General features: G+C 40.5%; 1 protein-coding gene across 3 annotated transcripts in view; it reads left to right on the plus strand.

Annotated features, from left to right (window-relative positions):
• Positions 1-15,579, plus strand: part of KCNJ5 (potassium inwardly rectifying channel subfamily J member 5) — a 143,898-nt gene that overhangs the window by 112,709 nt on the left and 15,610 nt on the right. For all 3 annotated transcript variants that reach the window (XM_040326208.1, XM_040326206.1, XM_040326207.1), the window contains exon 3: positions 10,898-11,847. In XM_040326208.1, coding sequence (XP_040182142.1) covers positions 10,898-11,847 — 950 coding nt within the window. The remainder of the gene's footprint in view (positions 1-10,897; positions 11,848-15,579) is intronic.

A 15,579-nucleotide genomic window follows, 5' to 3' on the forward strand; every position in this document is an offset into this window, starting at 1 on the left:
CTGGCCAATCCAGTACAGTTGGCAAGTATGATGTAATGAGAGATTATCATGGGGCCCCCATACACCTGGGGCCCCTGGGCATTGCCTAGGATTGCCCATGCATTAAGACAGCCCTGACTGTGGGTGAAGGATTGTGTATATGGCATTGTATTTTTTTTTTTTTTAACTAGATGAACTAGAAGAGTATTTTTTCAGCCTGACTAACTTTGTAACTATGAAAAATCTTCTTTAGATTTACCAAAACGATATAATAGGAGGGCACACCATCTATCCAATCAAGCAGGCCCTTGCACTACAATCAGTCAAGGCACCCTTTACAATTGTGCACAATCTCAGGGCGCATCAGTCTGAGGGCTCGTTGACAGCAGGAGGTGTGTCAGAGCGCACACATTTTTGTGTGTACCCCATGCATCATATTTTGTAATGGGCTGCCCTATTTTCGTAAAACATGCAAAAAAAGTGCCGGCAACATTTCTCGACTAACTTTTCAACAGAACGCGTAGTAGATGTGAACACACACACATTTGCTGGATACACGGGGGTGCCATTAAGACTATAAAAGGCAGCACATTTTTTTGTGTGTGGGAATATGTGTGATTTTTTTGGTCCCACACATTGATGGGCACTGCTGCTAATCAGTGCCACCTACCAGTGCCCATCAGTGCTGCTAATCAGTGCCTCATCATCCATGCCCAATGTAGGGCTCATAGTTCATGTTTAGTTCACAACAACTTATGATCCTTATTTGGTTTTTGCACATAGGTCTACATTATGGCCTATTTCATGATTTGTTAATTTTACGTTTTGTGTATTGTTTATGTAAACAGGCATCTCCATTTAATTCAACTCATTCCCTTCTAGATTGTGAGCTCTAACGAGCAGGGCCCTCTGATCATTCCTGTATTAAATTGTATTGTAACTATAATGTCTTCCCTGATGTTGTAAAGCGCTGCGTAAACTGTTGGCGCTATATAAATCCTGTATAATATAATAATAATAACTCATGATTCATGTTCATCCATGTAATTTACACATTTATGGTCACCTTCTCCACAAAGGTTTCCTTTGATATTAGCGCAACTATATATATTTTTCTCACTTCTTTACACTGTTATGTTTTCAGGTTAGTTGCTGCTTACCTCTGTAGAGCTTCAGGCCATCATTATTTTTTAGTTATCCTAGCGCAGTTTCTTTTTACCTTTTTCTAGTGTCACCTCTGTGCCTCATCAGTGGCCACCAGTGCCGCCTCATCATTGTTTATCAGTGCCACCGTTCAGTGCCCATCAGTGCAGACTCGTCAGCACACATCAACGAAAGAGAAAAAAATTACCAGTATGTAAAATGTTATAGCACACTATGAAAACCTGTGTGTTTTTTGGTTGTTTATTCGGTCTTTTTTTTTTGTTTAGCAAAAAAATAAAAAACCCAGTGGTGATTTAAATATCACAAAAATAATGCTCTATTTGTGTGAAAAAAAATAACAATTTCAAATGGGTATAGTTTTGCATGACCACGCAATTGTCATTTAGGGCCGGTTCCCACTGGTGCGATGTCTGACATTGGATGTGACTTGCACTGCACTGCAGTGCAAATCACATACGATCTCTCTGCAATGCGATTTCAGCCATACAGATAGTATGGCTGAATTTGCATTGCATTCGAACCAAACTCGCACAGGACCCTTTTTTTTGGTCCACAGCAGAATTGGATTGTATGGGTGTTCACATCTATGCAATTCGATTCCTGTCCAAATTTGCAGTTTGCACTGCGATATGCGAACTGATTTTGGGGGTGTCATTAACTTTTAATTGACGCTCCCAGCCGTTTGCATATGACAATGGAACTGCTTCTGGGAGACATGCGATGCGGGAACCCGCACAAGATTTGCAGGGTTTCCAAATCACTGCAGTGTGAACTGAGCCTTAGTGCGACAGTGCTAAAAGCTGATGATTGGCCAGGGCAGGAAAGGGGGTATAAGTGCCCAGTAAGCAAGTGGTTAAGATTAAAGTCCTGCTCCTTACTTAATTGACGCCAGCACTGTGGGAACCATGAAAAAAAAGAACGCCTTCATTCTTCAGTCAGTGTGTTTAACAAAATAGAGGCAGCTCTTGTTTGACTTTTTGACATAGGTATGTATATCCAATATGCAAACATCTTTTGGCTTGCTCATTGTTTAGGAAGTGTGATGTTAGTTTGGGATTGGGATAAGGCAAGAAAAAGAGAATGATTCCCACACGCCTTGTCCTCGTGCTCATTATGCTATTATCAGAGTGACTTTTATCTGCTCAATGTGTTCAGGAATTTTATGCAGTCATTGCTGTGACACGGTGCTGGCAGTACAGGGCATTCGCTTGAGGGTAACCCTTTATGCTCAGGCATATGCTTTCTATAATAGGAGATATTATGATTTCCATAAAGTAGGCAGTGGTGCCCCCAAAACTGCACAGCTGGAAAATGCTCATGTGTTGGCACCCCTACACAGTACTCAACAGTCCCAGATTATGTTTGTTACCTGTTTTTATATTTACTCATTAAATATATCTTTCTCCATTTCTGCCCCCTCTTTCCTTTTCTCTCACTTCCTCTCTTCCATATGTTTTTTTTATGTTAGCCTTTCCTAATTTGTGGAACTGAAATTTGAATTTGTATAGATGTGTTTTTTTACTGAATGTGATTGCTCATAGCCTTTCTTTGTGGATCACTGGTTCCATGTATGATTGCTCCCACTGTACACACTCTGGTCCTTTTTAGCCTTTGTTGTGTGAAGGGGTTAATCACACATCAGTAGGCAGAGGATGGGAATGTCAGAACAGTAGAGACTGTCTCACATCGAGGAAAAGACCTGACTGTCACACATGCACCTGTGAGGGACCCTCCATGCTCAGTTTATCTTCTCCAAAAAGGTATTCATGTCATTAACCTGCTGGGACAGAGGCCAGCGTGAACCCGGGTCTCCTGATACATATGAGGGGATTGTATAATCCTGGGTAAGGTCTGTGTTTTTAAGGTTGCTACTGTGGTCTGTTGAGGATAATCCATCATTTTCGTTGTGTGCTCTTTAACTTAAGAGACGGTAACAGAACTACAATGAGAATATCATGGTTCACCTTCTTATGATACTTATTAGAGGTCGTTTACATCAAAGTATTTTGGTATTTTTTGTGTAATTCTTTGGTTTAGGGTTTACAGAGTGTCAGTTTAAATTGTTTGTACATGAAAGAAAAAAATTCTTCTGGTTTGCTCAAGTTACTTTTTGTTTTCTCTAATCCTATGACATTTATATATTGAGCTTTCAATCATTTTGTCTCCTTATTTCATCTTTAAGGACAGATGTGTGATAGTTCATTCAAAACGCCGGGAAATCTGCTTTGGTGTTATGATAGGTAAACATGGCATTGGTGTCCTCACCAGCCCCGGTGTGTTTGGAATAAAGCACTTTCCGTAGAAATTATTGGTGGTTTCCTTTCACTGTTGAACCTATAATAGAGCAAACACAGAGATAATCAAAAGATAATAGTTACAATTATATTTCTTCTAAATAATTGTAACTTCTTTCTAAAAATAATTTTTAACAATTATATTTCTATAGGAAACACTTCAACTATACAAAATTTAATATGATTGGCAATTTTATTTTTGGTGAAATTACATTTTTTTTTTTTTAAGTTGCAGCAGTGGTTAGGGTGATCAAACAAAAGATGTGTGTTTGAAGGTAAAATGTTTTGTTTGTTTTTTGTTTTCTTTGGTAACTTTTTGCTAGGTGTATTGAATTTCTTCTTTTAATTTTGTGAATGTTTTTATTGAGAAAGTTATCTTACAAAGGGTTCTTGTAGACTGGTCCTCTTATCACATGTAGCGTTTGATGGGAAAAGGATGAGTTTGACCCGCTTTGCCTGCATTCATTCCAAAGGCATTTTTTTTATCAGACAGACCTGTCTGAAAAAAAAAAAAAACTAAATTGCAACCTCTAAACTGGCCTATACGTTAAATTGGCATCTGCTGACCTGTGTTTGACATACATGTCGGATGCATTAAAACAAGACTTGTCCCCATGAGTCTTAATAGACTTAGTTTCAGTAAGTTTCCATTAAATTGTATGCTGTGTATTTCCTCCCCAATGTTCAAACCAATCACAGGCTTTCAATGTTCCCCCTCAGTTTTGGAGTTTGCCATATATCTTGATTTTCTCCCTGCTTGATCATCTATTTTTACATGCTGCAATATCTCATGACATTTGTCATGCTTTCACAGTGACCTTTATCAGTTTACTGTACCATTAACCGGTTGATCTCTTTATTTTGTTATGCATTAATTTTGGAGCCCACTTGGAGTCAGCAGGGTATTGACGTAATATTGTCAAAAATGTAGTCTTAGTGGTATATTTCCATCAAGGTGTTATTGTTCTTCTGTTAGACTGAAGGGAGGGGATGGATGTTAAGTTGGAGTAGAAAAGTAATAAAGAAGATGAATTCATAGAGCAATGATTGAGAGGCTGCTATCTCCATTCCTATGACAATCTATCAAAACTGATATTCCTGTGTAATATTCCCAGCTCTCACCCACATATCTGCACCATATCTACAGACCGAAATACAGTGGAATTAAAGTGTATGGCTATACAAAGATCAATTATCTATCCCTCCCTTCTTCATTATTCTCTATGGAGATATGAATCTGGCAAGCCAAATGACCCTCAAGTAGTATTTCTATATTTTTCCGATTTTCTTTTCTTTATACACCGTGGGGGAAAAAAAAAGTTTATAGATGAGAAAATATTTGTTCAGTCATTCATATTTTGCCAGATGACATATTGGAAGCACTTTTAAAGTTGCTGATTTAAAGCCAAGTAACAATTCAAATAAATTAATTAGGTGATGGAATAGTTGAAATACTTTGCTTTCCTGTAGAAAATACTGTGACAAGCACCTCCTAGTGTTGGTCTCAAATGTAAAGGCTCAGACCCTTGTTCACATGATGCTTATTGAGGTTTGGCTCAAACAGTCTGAACTCTGATCCTTCCGTTCAGCAGGGATGACATGATCAAGTGCCTAGGTGTTCAGACATGAGTGTGACTCTGTAAATGCAAATTTGTAAGCTTTTTTTACATTTTCTTTTACGTTTTGTGTTTTGTTGATGTGCTAGAAGAGCATGTATGGGCTTATCCAAAACCGTCCCCGAAGCAATGTGCATTAACTCATAAAACGTGGGTTCTGTTTAATGTGATTTCATTCATCCATAGATATTTCAGGGCAGTTAAATGTGCATGTATGGTCAAATCTTCTTCAGATAAGAGGATAGGGTGATGAGTACTCAGACATGACCGCATAGACCGACTGAGCATTATGTTTGTTGCTATGAGGAGAGGTAAGTCAGAAAAAGACTGCCATTGACAGTATCTTACAGTGACACAATAGTGATTAGGACAAGGTCATCTAGCCTGCCTGGTTGCTAAAGGTTAGGGGGCTTCTATAGACTTAGCCACCAGTGTTACCTATGATCTGCATGCAGCTTATGTTTTCCCAATTACGGACATACCTTGTTCTGCACTGTGTGTGTCAGTGTGTCGGGCTTTGCTTTCTAATAGTCGAGCCTCCAGCAAGGAGAACAGTGTGCAGCACCATGGTGACATCACCTAATCGGTCTCCAAAACTCCTGAGATTAGCAGTCAAAGGCAATTAGCTCACACTGCAGATATACAGATATGAGGCTAGAGGCACAGGATTGACTGCGGATATTGACATACCAAGAGGGGTAGGGCTATTTTTCAGGAGAAACTGATAAAATTTACAGTTTCATGGTACTGTTTAGGCAAATCGGCATTCTAGGTGTTGCCTATAATGTAGGATTTTTTTTTCTTAGTTCAGTTTTAAAATGTATTTTTCATTTTAGGAATTTACATAGCACTGGCTATTTACACAGCGTTTTACATATTGTACTTTCACATTATATTGTATAATTTTAGAAAATTCACAATGTACATCTGTCCAATGTGAATTTGCGTCTCCCTGGAACAGAAAGCTCCACATGAAGCACCATTGTCTTAAACAGGGGCTGCTAGTAAATTTAGCTGTGCTAGGTGGTAACTAACCTGGCTGATCTGTAGTCTTTGTGATCATTTTGGTTTTCTTCTAAGCCTGGTTTAACTGTGTGGTTGCTCCCTTCTGTCAATAGGTGACACTGTTGCCTTTGGCATTAGTATGATGAGCTACAGTGAGACTGAGTTATGAAAATGCATATCTTTCAGCCAATCAGTAAGGGTTTCAGGCCAATGAGCATGCTGGGAGAGAGTATATATTTGGAGGAAGTCAGGTGATCAGGGTCCTCCCACCCAAACCTTGGTCTGTAGTGGATGTGTGAGGAACAGCTGCGTTAGGTGAGGCTTGGAGTCCGAGGCCTGAAGTCTCCAAGGCCTGGCCATGTTTTCACAGCTCTGCCAGAGTTCTGACATGAGGTACCAGAGGTTACTCTTCATGAGCCCAGGACTGTGAAGAGGCTGGATAAGCATTAAGAGAGACTCATCCAAGGAAACCCTGCACTGTGTTGTAAGTTTTTGGTTGCTATAGGAGACAGCTGTTGCTACGAAGGTGTAAGGGCCTGGTTCTGTATTGCTGTCTACCTGTTTTTGTTTTTTGGAGTCTGCTGATCTGTCTGCCTACTGTCCTAGGGAGTCCTGTCCCTAACCCTCTCTCCCTACATTTTACTGTTGTGAGCAATAAACTCACTTTTGTTCATTCTAAAAGTGACTGGCACCCATCTTTTCTGCAACTGTCCACACCCACCATGCCAAAGAACCAGCACCCTGAGGTGAAATGTCAGCCCTCCCTGATGCCAAGGGTCAGGAGAACACTACACAGATGGCAGTTACTTTTAATTTACGAAATCCCTCCAAATGAAAATAATCACTGGTTCTCACCAGGGTCACTAGAATAAGTGTCCTCATTGGAAGATATCGCCATTATTGTTCTAGTGACAATCACTTTCGATGATGACCTTAAACATGACAAATAGGGAGGGTGAATCTCAGTAACTGGATCAAAAATAAATACCTGCCAGGTGATTAATCCCTCTCCATTCTATCCAAAACTAAAAAGAAAACAGTTTTGCCTTTTGGTTATACTTTAACCACTTACCCCCCGGACCATATTGCTGCCCAAAGACCAGAGTACTTTTTGCGATCCGGGACTGCGCCGCTTTAACTGACAATTGCGCGGTCGTGCGACGTGGCTCCCAAACAAAATTGGCGTCCTTTTTTTCTCACAATAGAGCTTTCTTTTGGTGGTATTTGATCACCTCTGCGGTTTTTATTTTTTGCGCTATAAACAAAAATAGAGCGACAATTTTGAAAAAAAATGAATATTTTTTACTTTTTGCTGTAATAAATATCCCCCAAAAATATATATAAAAATTTTTTTTTTCCTCAGTTTAGGCCGATACGTATTCTTCTACCTATTTTTAGTAAAAAAAAATTGCAATAAGCGTTTATTGATTGGTCTGCGCAAAAGTTATAGCGTTTACTAAATAGGGGGTATTTTTATGGCATTTTTATTAATATATTTTTTTACTAGTAATGGCGGCGATCAGCGATTTTTTTTTTCGGTACTGCGACATTATGGCGGACACTTTTGACACATTTTTGGGACCATTGGCATTTTTATAGCGATCAGTGCTATAAAAATGCATTGGATTACTATAAAAATGCCACTGGCAGTGAAGGGGTTAACACTAGGGGGCGGGGAAGGGGTTAAGTATGTTCCCTGGGTGTATTCTTACTGTGGGGGGGGGGGTGGCCTCACTAGGGGAAACACTGATCCTCTGTTCATACATTGTATGAACAGAAGATCAGCATTTCCCCCGCTGACAGGACCGAGAGCTGTGTGTTTGCACACACAGCTCCCGGTCCCCGCTCTGTAACGAGCAATCGCGGGTGCCCGGCGGCTAGAAGAGAGGACATTATACTACGTGCTCTCGCCTAGGACAGCCACCTTGCCGACGTAGAATGGCGGTGCGCGGTCGGGAAGTAGTTAATAACAATTTACAGTGTGTTTGTGCTGCCCAGGGAATTCAATTGGATATGATGGTGAACACAAGACAACACTCCTTCCTGTCACTTTTAAGGCCCGTACACACGGTTGGATTTTACGACAATAATTGTCTGATGGACGTGTTGTGTCAGATAATCCGACCGTGTGTATGCTCACACAATAGTTGGCGGAATTAACGAAAACAAATCTTGGCTGTTCATGCTCACCAACTGTCTGAAGCCTCGTACACATGATCAGACTTCCATCAGACTTTTCCGTGGATTTTGGTCCGAAGGGCGTTGGCTGTGAACTTGGTATGCATACAGATGGCCCAACATTTTCAGCCAACATACACCAAACCACGTGTTTTTTTTAGCTCTTTACCGCCACCCTTTGGGCAACTTCTGCTATTGTTGTCTGATGTTTAGCATTAGTTCCGAGCATGCGTGTTTGTACTTTGGATTTTAGTTGGACGAATTTGTGTACACACGATCAGATAATCCGACGTAACAGATTTATTGTCAGCCAGTAAACGGAGTGGGCTTGTATTGAAAGACACCATAAAAGCAAGAAGGCAGTGCTGTGCTGAAAGGCACAATTTCAGACCTCTGCTGTGGAATGTTTCCATCAATGTTGTTTTTTTCACTTTTTTCATCCATTGTTACATACAGTGGGCCAGATTCAGGTAGGGAGCGCGTATTTGTGTGCGGGTGTAGCGTATCCTATTTACGCTACGCCTCCGCAACTTTGACAGGCAAGTGCAGTATTCACAAAGCACTTGCTCCGTAAGTTGCGGCGTAGCGTAAACAGGCCGGCGTAAGCCCGCCTAATTCAAATGTGGTAGATGTGGGAGTGTTTTATGTAAATTTATTGTGACCCCACGTAAATGATGCTTTTTCCGAACGGCGCATGCGCCGTCCGTGAACGTATCCCAGTGCGCATGCTCCAAATTAACCCGCAAAAAGCCAATGCTTTCGACGTGAACGTTAATTACGCACAGCCCTATTCGCGAATGACTAACGCAAACGACGTAATCGACGTAAAATTTGACGCTGGCCCGACAGTCCATACTTAACATTGGCTGCGCCTCCTATAGCAGGGGTAACTATACGCCGGAAAAAGCCTAACGTAAACGACGTAAAAAAATGTGCCAGACAAACATACGTTTTTGAATCGGCGTATCTACCTAATTTGCATATTCAACGCGTAAATATACGGAAGCTCCACCTAGCGGCCAGCGTAAAATTGCACCTAAGATACGACGGTCGGATCTTAGTCAAATCTATGCGTAACTGATTCTAAGAATCAGGCGCATAGATACGACGCCGTACACTCAGAGATACAACGGTGTATCTGGAGATACGCTGTCGTATCTCCTACCTGAATCTGGCCCAGTATCAGAGTTCTTTAACCTTTTGCAGCCTTTTTTCAGCCAATTCTGTCTACATGCAGTACATTGATGGCTGGTTTCCTGATGGTGACAACAGTGGACAATTCTTGTGTAGCACCCTTCTAATGCAGAGTAGGTTGTTAGTTATATTAGTTAGCTCCACTGTAATTAGAGAAGCACAGGGTTTATGTTTTTTTCTGCTTAGCGTTTAACAGGCTGAAGCTCTATTGCTTCTCCGTGTCTTCTAGAGGATTCTAGAACCATAGTGGGGGGGAGCAGGAAAAGCAGCCTGAATATTTATGGCACTCCAACCAATCCCCAGGGAAGTGTGCCCAAAAGGTGGTGACAGGCTCATTAACAGCCTAAGCAGTGGCAGCAGGAAGAGAGAGCCTGGTCGATATGGGCAGGAGGCAACCGATGAGTAAGCAACCCCATTGCTGAGGAGTTGGTGACTTTGTCACTTTCAAACTCTAGAAAGAGTACTAGTCCCCATCGGCATAGAGATCCTGTGGGACCTTCATTTTTCTGTACTATACAGCCAGAAAGTTAAGGAGTCCCTTAAGTTATTCAGTTCTAAAGTTTCCTGGGGTATCCCATGCTCCCTCTCCCTATCTCAGTTCATTCTTCTCAATAAACCCCCCCCAAAAAAACAGGAAATACTATGTTTGTGTCCCTGGCTGTGGGTGTTCTAAGGAGGAGAATGGACTGCATTCACAAGCGGCTCTTAGAAGGATGAGCCTGTGTGACAGGGTGGCAATATAGGAGAACTAATGGGACAGGGAAAAACGAGGACTTTTCTAACAGGACTACCAGGGATTATTTTATAAAAGTATATGAGATTTAAGTGATGGGGTTTACATCTACCCTAAAAAGCAACTTTGCTTAAATTATCTATATAATCCAGTGTTTCTCAACTCCAGTCCTCAAGGCGCACAAACAGGTCATGTTTTCAGGATTTCCCTCAGATGAAATGGCTGTGGTAATTACTAAGGCAGTGAAACTGATTAAATCCCCTGTGCAAAATAATGGACAGCCTGAAAACATGACCTGTTGGGGCACATTGAGGACTGGAGTTGAGAACCACTGATATAATCCATTGCAGACAGATTTAGTAGAGCAACACATGTTTCAGGTGGTTTTATAAGCTTCCTGAATATGTTCTGGGTAAGTCTGGTGGTTGGGCCCTTTGGTTGGCTTTTTTTTTAGGAATGTGAGAAATGGCAAGAAGCCTACTGGTGGTGTATTTGGAAATGCATCTCCTGCACCAAACAAATAAGCATTAGGGACTCCCAGATAACCAGACCACAAATAGAAGTGCACGGGAAGGTAATTTCAGCTATTCTGGGGAAAAAAACACATGTTAACCCTTTGTTTTCAGTTTTTTTTTCTGAAGCATATCTTTATTATGTGTTGTAAGTAAATAGGTTTGTAGCATAATTTGAGACCCCTCACAATTTTTTCAACAATCTTTTTTGTCTTCCCACAGTTATACACCCATTATGGCACGAGATTTAAGAGTTCCTATGGACCAGGATTTGGATGTCGAAATTGCACCCAGGGAGCCTAAAAAGTTACCCAAACAGGCTCGTGAAAATCCGCCTTTGATTTCAGATCGTTCACATCACTTAACTGAGCACAATAAGCCCCGTCAGCGATATATGGAAAAAGATGGCAAGTGCAACGTTCACCACGGCAACGTGAAGGAAACCTACCGCTACTTCAGTGACATGTTCACCACTATGGTTGACCTAAAGTGGAACTTTAGCCTGTTTATTTTCACGCTCGTGTACACAGTTACATGGTTATTTTTTGGACTCATTTGGTGGTTTATTGCTTATCTCAGAGGAGACTTGGAACATTTAGGGGACAAGGACTGGGTTCCTTGTGTGGAGAATCTAAATGGCTTTGTTTCTGCTTTCCTCTTTTCCATTGAGACAGAGACCACCATTGGCTATGGCTATCGAGTTATTACAGAGAAATGCCCCGAAGGAATAGTTCTGCTTCTCATTCAGGCAATTCTTGGCTCTATCGTTAATGCTCTCATGGTAGGGTGCATGTTTGTAAAGATAAGCCAGCCAAAAAAACGAGCTGAAACCCTGATGTTCTCCAACAATGCAGTGATTTCCTTGCGAGATGGTAAATTATGCCTCATGTTTAGAGTTGGAGATCTGCGAAGCTCCCATATTGTGGAGGCCTCAATCCGAGCAAAACTCATTAAATCCAAGCAGACCAAGGAAGGAGAGTTCATCCCGCTTAATCAGACGGACATTAATGTTGGCTTTGATACGGGAGACGACCGCCTCTTTCTGGTCTCCCCGCTAATCATTTCACATGACATCAATGAAAAGAGTCCGTTCTGGGAGATGTCACGTGCGCAACATGAGATGGAGGACTTTGAGATTGTGGTAATCTTAGAAGGCATGGTGGAAGCTACAGGTAGGTCACCTTACATTGAACTTTTATATTCAGAAAACAGAGGTCGCCAATGACTACCTCCTTTCAAAATACAGGTAGATTGACTGTTACATTGATGTAATCATTTTTGGTCACTGAGCAGAAATAAGTTTGCAGATGAGGGAATTTAGAAAAAGTTAGAAGTCCTTATCTGTATACTTGTGCTAGGTCATTTATTTCAATGCCGGATGTACACGCAGAAATTGGAGCTTCTTCAAATTGAAACTGAAGATGCAGCTGGTTAAGTTAGACTGCATGGCTGGAGGAGGTAAGCAGAGACAAAATCTTCACTTAGGAGATCTTGCTGCTGGAGCACATCAGTATTCACTCATAAAGTGTAAGGGTGCGCTCGCGCCTACCAAATAAACTCCAAATGAGAATAATATAAAAATTATGGAAAATTAAAATTCCTAAAAAATATTGCTGCTCAATCTAATAATGTATATATGTGAATAAATACAGTAGAGTGATGAAAGGTAAAGTGATAAGCGCAATAAATGGTGACTGTGTATCAAAAGTGATGGTCAGTGAACCAAACTGATCATAAACTGAAAATAAACCCACAGTGCCAAAAAATAAACAATAATGGTCCTAACCAGCATGTGGCAAGTGAAAAAATAACACACACAGATGACTGTGATGCTGTGAAATGTCAGCAAACAAATGATAATCTCTGTGAATCCTGAGATTAGTGCACTTATTGTGGAGCCTCAAATAAGGACTGTGCATAAAATAAATGAGCATCAATCAATGCAGTGAAATAACAGTCCCACAAAGTGGCATATATCTCCAATACGGTAATGATGTGATTTCAGGGATCTTCCAATGCGAATCTTCTGGTGGACATCAGATGAAGCCACGTGACGTGGCGTAACATGTAAGGGACGGGCTTACTACAGGAACCTCACCAGGAAGCTGTGATCAGCTGTTTTCCATTTGTTTTATTATGTTTCATTTTGTAAACTCAGCGTTTTATACAATAAACCAGCCCTTGTTTTACTGCACTATGGGAAGCTATCCTCTTATTCTTTCATGCTGAGCACCATCGATGTCCACCAGAAGTTTGGAGCTGACAGTACAGGATTACACAGGAAGCCCTGGACAGCTATACTCAGATGTGGATCTAACAGCACCCCTTATGGACATCCATATAATCAAGGCTTGATTATCTTTTTGGGAAGGTAAGCGCTCTGTGAGCACACCTCATCTGTGTGTGTTATTTTTTCACTTGCCACATGCTGGTTAGGACCATTATTGTTTATTTTTTGGCACTATGGGTTTATTTTCAGTTTATGATCAGTTTGGTTCACTGACCATCACTTTTGATACACAGTCACCATTTATTGCGCTTATCACTTTACCTTTCATCAGTATTCACTCATAATCATAGGTGTGCGCAGAGGCCCTAATCACTATGCACAGTGCAGATTCCCCGTGCTGCTGGCCTCCCTCCTCTATTCACTCCCCCCCCCCCCTGCTGCGGAGGAGAATGTTTCAAAATGGAGAGTAGGGGAAGGGGCTCATAAATATGTAATTTACGGCCCCTTCCTTTTCTAAATTAACACAGTGAACACACTCGCTCAACGCTGTTAATTCATAACTGAAGAATAGTAAACTATATTTACTAGGCTTCAGTTTGTGAATGAACAAGAAGGCACAGAGCACTTCCCATTCATTCACTGTCCAGTTCAGCTGAGGCTGCAGAGAAAGGCATGTGTGTTTTGAGCTTTGGGGTGCACACCCTATTCCAATAGGCCATGCATACCTACTCTCATAATAATAATTTACTCCTGTATAAAATGGATCTTTAACCTAATTTCTGTTTAGTGAAATATGCAGCTTTGTACTGTACATGTTTGTGTGGTGAATCACCCATAGATGGTGATCGTTATTTGTCAAGGTTCCTGTCTGCATTTTGGCAGCAAGTATGATCCTGATAAACTTTTGGACTGGTAATGTGTGTTGTGTATAATTTATATTTGTTATACTAGCATGTTGTCGAAGTGTAGTTATTTTCCCGGACCTGCTTTACTGAAACAAGGTTTCAACTACAACAAACTGCAAGAATAAAAGCTTCTCAGTGGTCATGGGAATGGATTAGTCAAGGAGTGAGATGACAGAGTTGAAGGGTAAGTGAAGAGAATTTGCAACAACAATTGGTCAATTACACAGGAATGTTGAATCTCTGTATTCAAAATAATTGCTGTTTTCATCATTTCCTGTTGCACACTGCCCACATTATATAATAGTTCATACTGCGACATGAGCAAAGCAGTACACCTACATTCATTAATTTAGCTGTCCTTTGTGTTTAGTCTCTAGTATGCAAATGTATAGTCATGTATTAACATACCAGAAGGCGTGTATGTATGTACACTGTGTACATTGTGGGCTTGTTGATGTTTATATATACCTGAACCTTGTGTTTTAAATTGTTATCTTTTGCTGTTCAAAGCTTTTAGAGCATTTGGTTGACATTGTTACATTCCTATTCAATATACTGGAGTTTAGATCTTCTCTTATGTATTCAGGGCACAGTAAAACTGTGTGACCAAAAAAATTTGGGAGATTCCATTGCATTGTTTTATGCTCCAGGAAGCCATCTAGATTCTTGCTTCACTGGCTAGTGAGTCTCTTGGCTGGAACAAATATGCAGAATGGGAAACCTTACTAGCTGTATGCTTGTTCTGTTTAAGCGACTTATGAGACCATGGTAAGATGGCAGGAATATATCTGCTCCCTTAAAGGGTCACTAAAGGGATTTTTTTTAGCTAAATAGCTTCCTTTACCTTACTGCAGTCCTGGTTTCATGTCCTCATTGTTGCTGTAATTCTGCTCTGTTCTGGACACTTCCTGGTTGTCTGTTTCCTGATGACCACAGTACTGGGAGATTCTAGTTTTGTTTTCCAAACCAATACTGCTCTATGGGTCTGTCCAGCACAGAGGCATCAAATAACATGCAAAAACTAAGCTAGATGCAAAAACGAAACTTAAACTAGGAGGTACATTATATGATTGATTTTTATCTGATTTGAATCGTTTTTAAAAGGAATCGGTTAACTATTATGTCTCTATACCCTGTAAACAGTCATTTCAGCAAAAAAATTTTTTTCCTTTACAACTCCTTTAAGATCAAAGCTATTCTGGCCCCCATATCTCTGTCCTGCAGGTTCACTTTAAAGAAAAGCTACATAACTATTTTACACTTATCTGCATTTTTTCTGCACCTACTAAATTGTATAAGAATATTCATGTACTAGTCATACTGGTTGATTTGACTCCAGTTATAGAATCCAATCTGCATGGAATAGTAATGTTATGTGTGTTTACTTCAGTGCCCATATTTCTCTCCAGAAATTCAAAATTATTTTAGTTGGTTAATTGTTGTCTGGCTAATTGAATTCAGTATGCAGGGAAGTTCTGGCACTATACTTTTTTTTTTATCCCCTCTAACAAGCCTGGAGAATAGTCAAAATATTGTATATCGCATTTCCGAGGGGTCGCCAGGAGTCTACTCTGTCACTAGACACACAAAACTACTAGGAAGAAACCACATGCAGCAGTCCATTGCATTGTAGTTCTATTGTTTCCAGTTATGCTATGTCTACAAGGAAACTTGTGATGTAGAAAAATGTCAAAAAAAAAAAATATTTTTATGAGCTTTATTACTATGTAAGCATTGTTTGTCCTACTGGAATAAAATTACTTCTGGAG

This window comes from Rana temporaria, chromosome 10 (assembly GCF_905171775.1).
Source record: "Rana temporaria chromosome 10, aRanTem1.1, whole genome shotgun sequence".
NCBI lineage: Eukaryota > Metazoa > Chordata > Amphibia > Anura > Ranidae > Rana > Rana temporaria.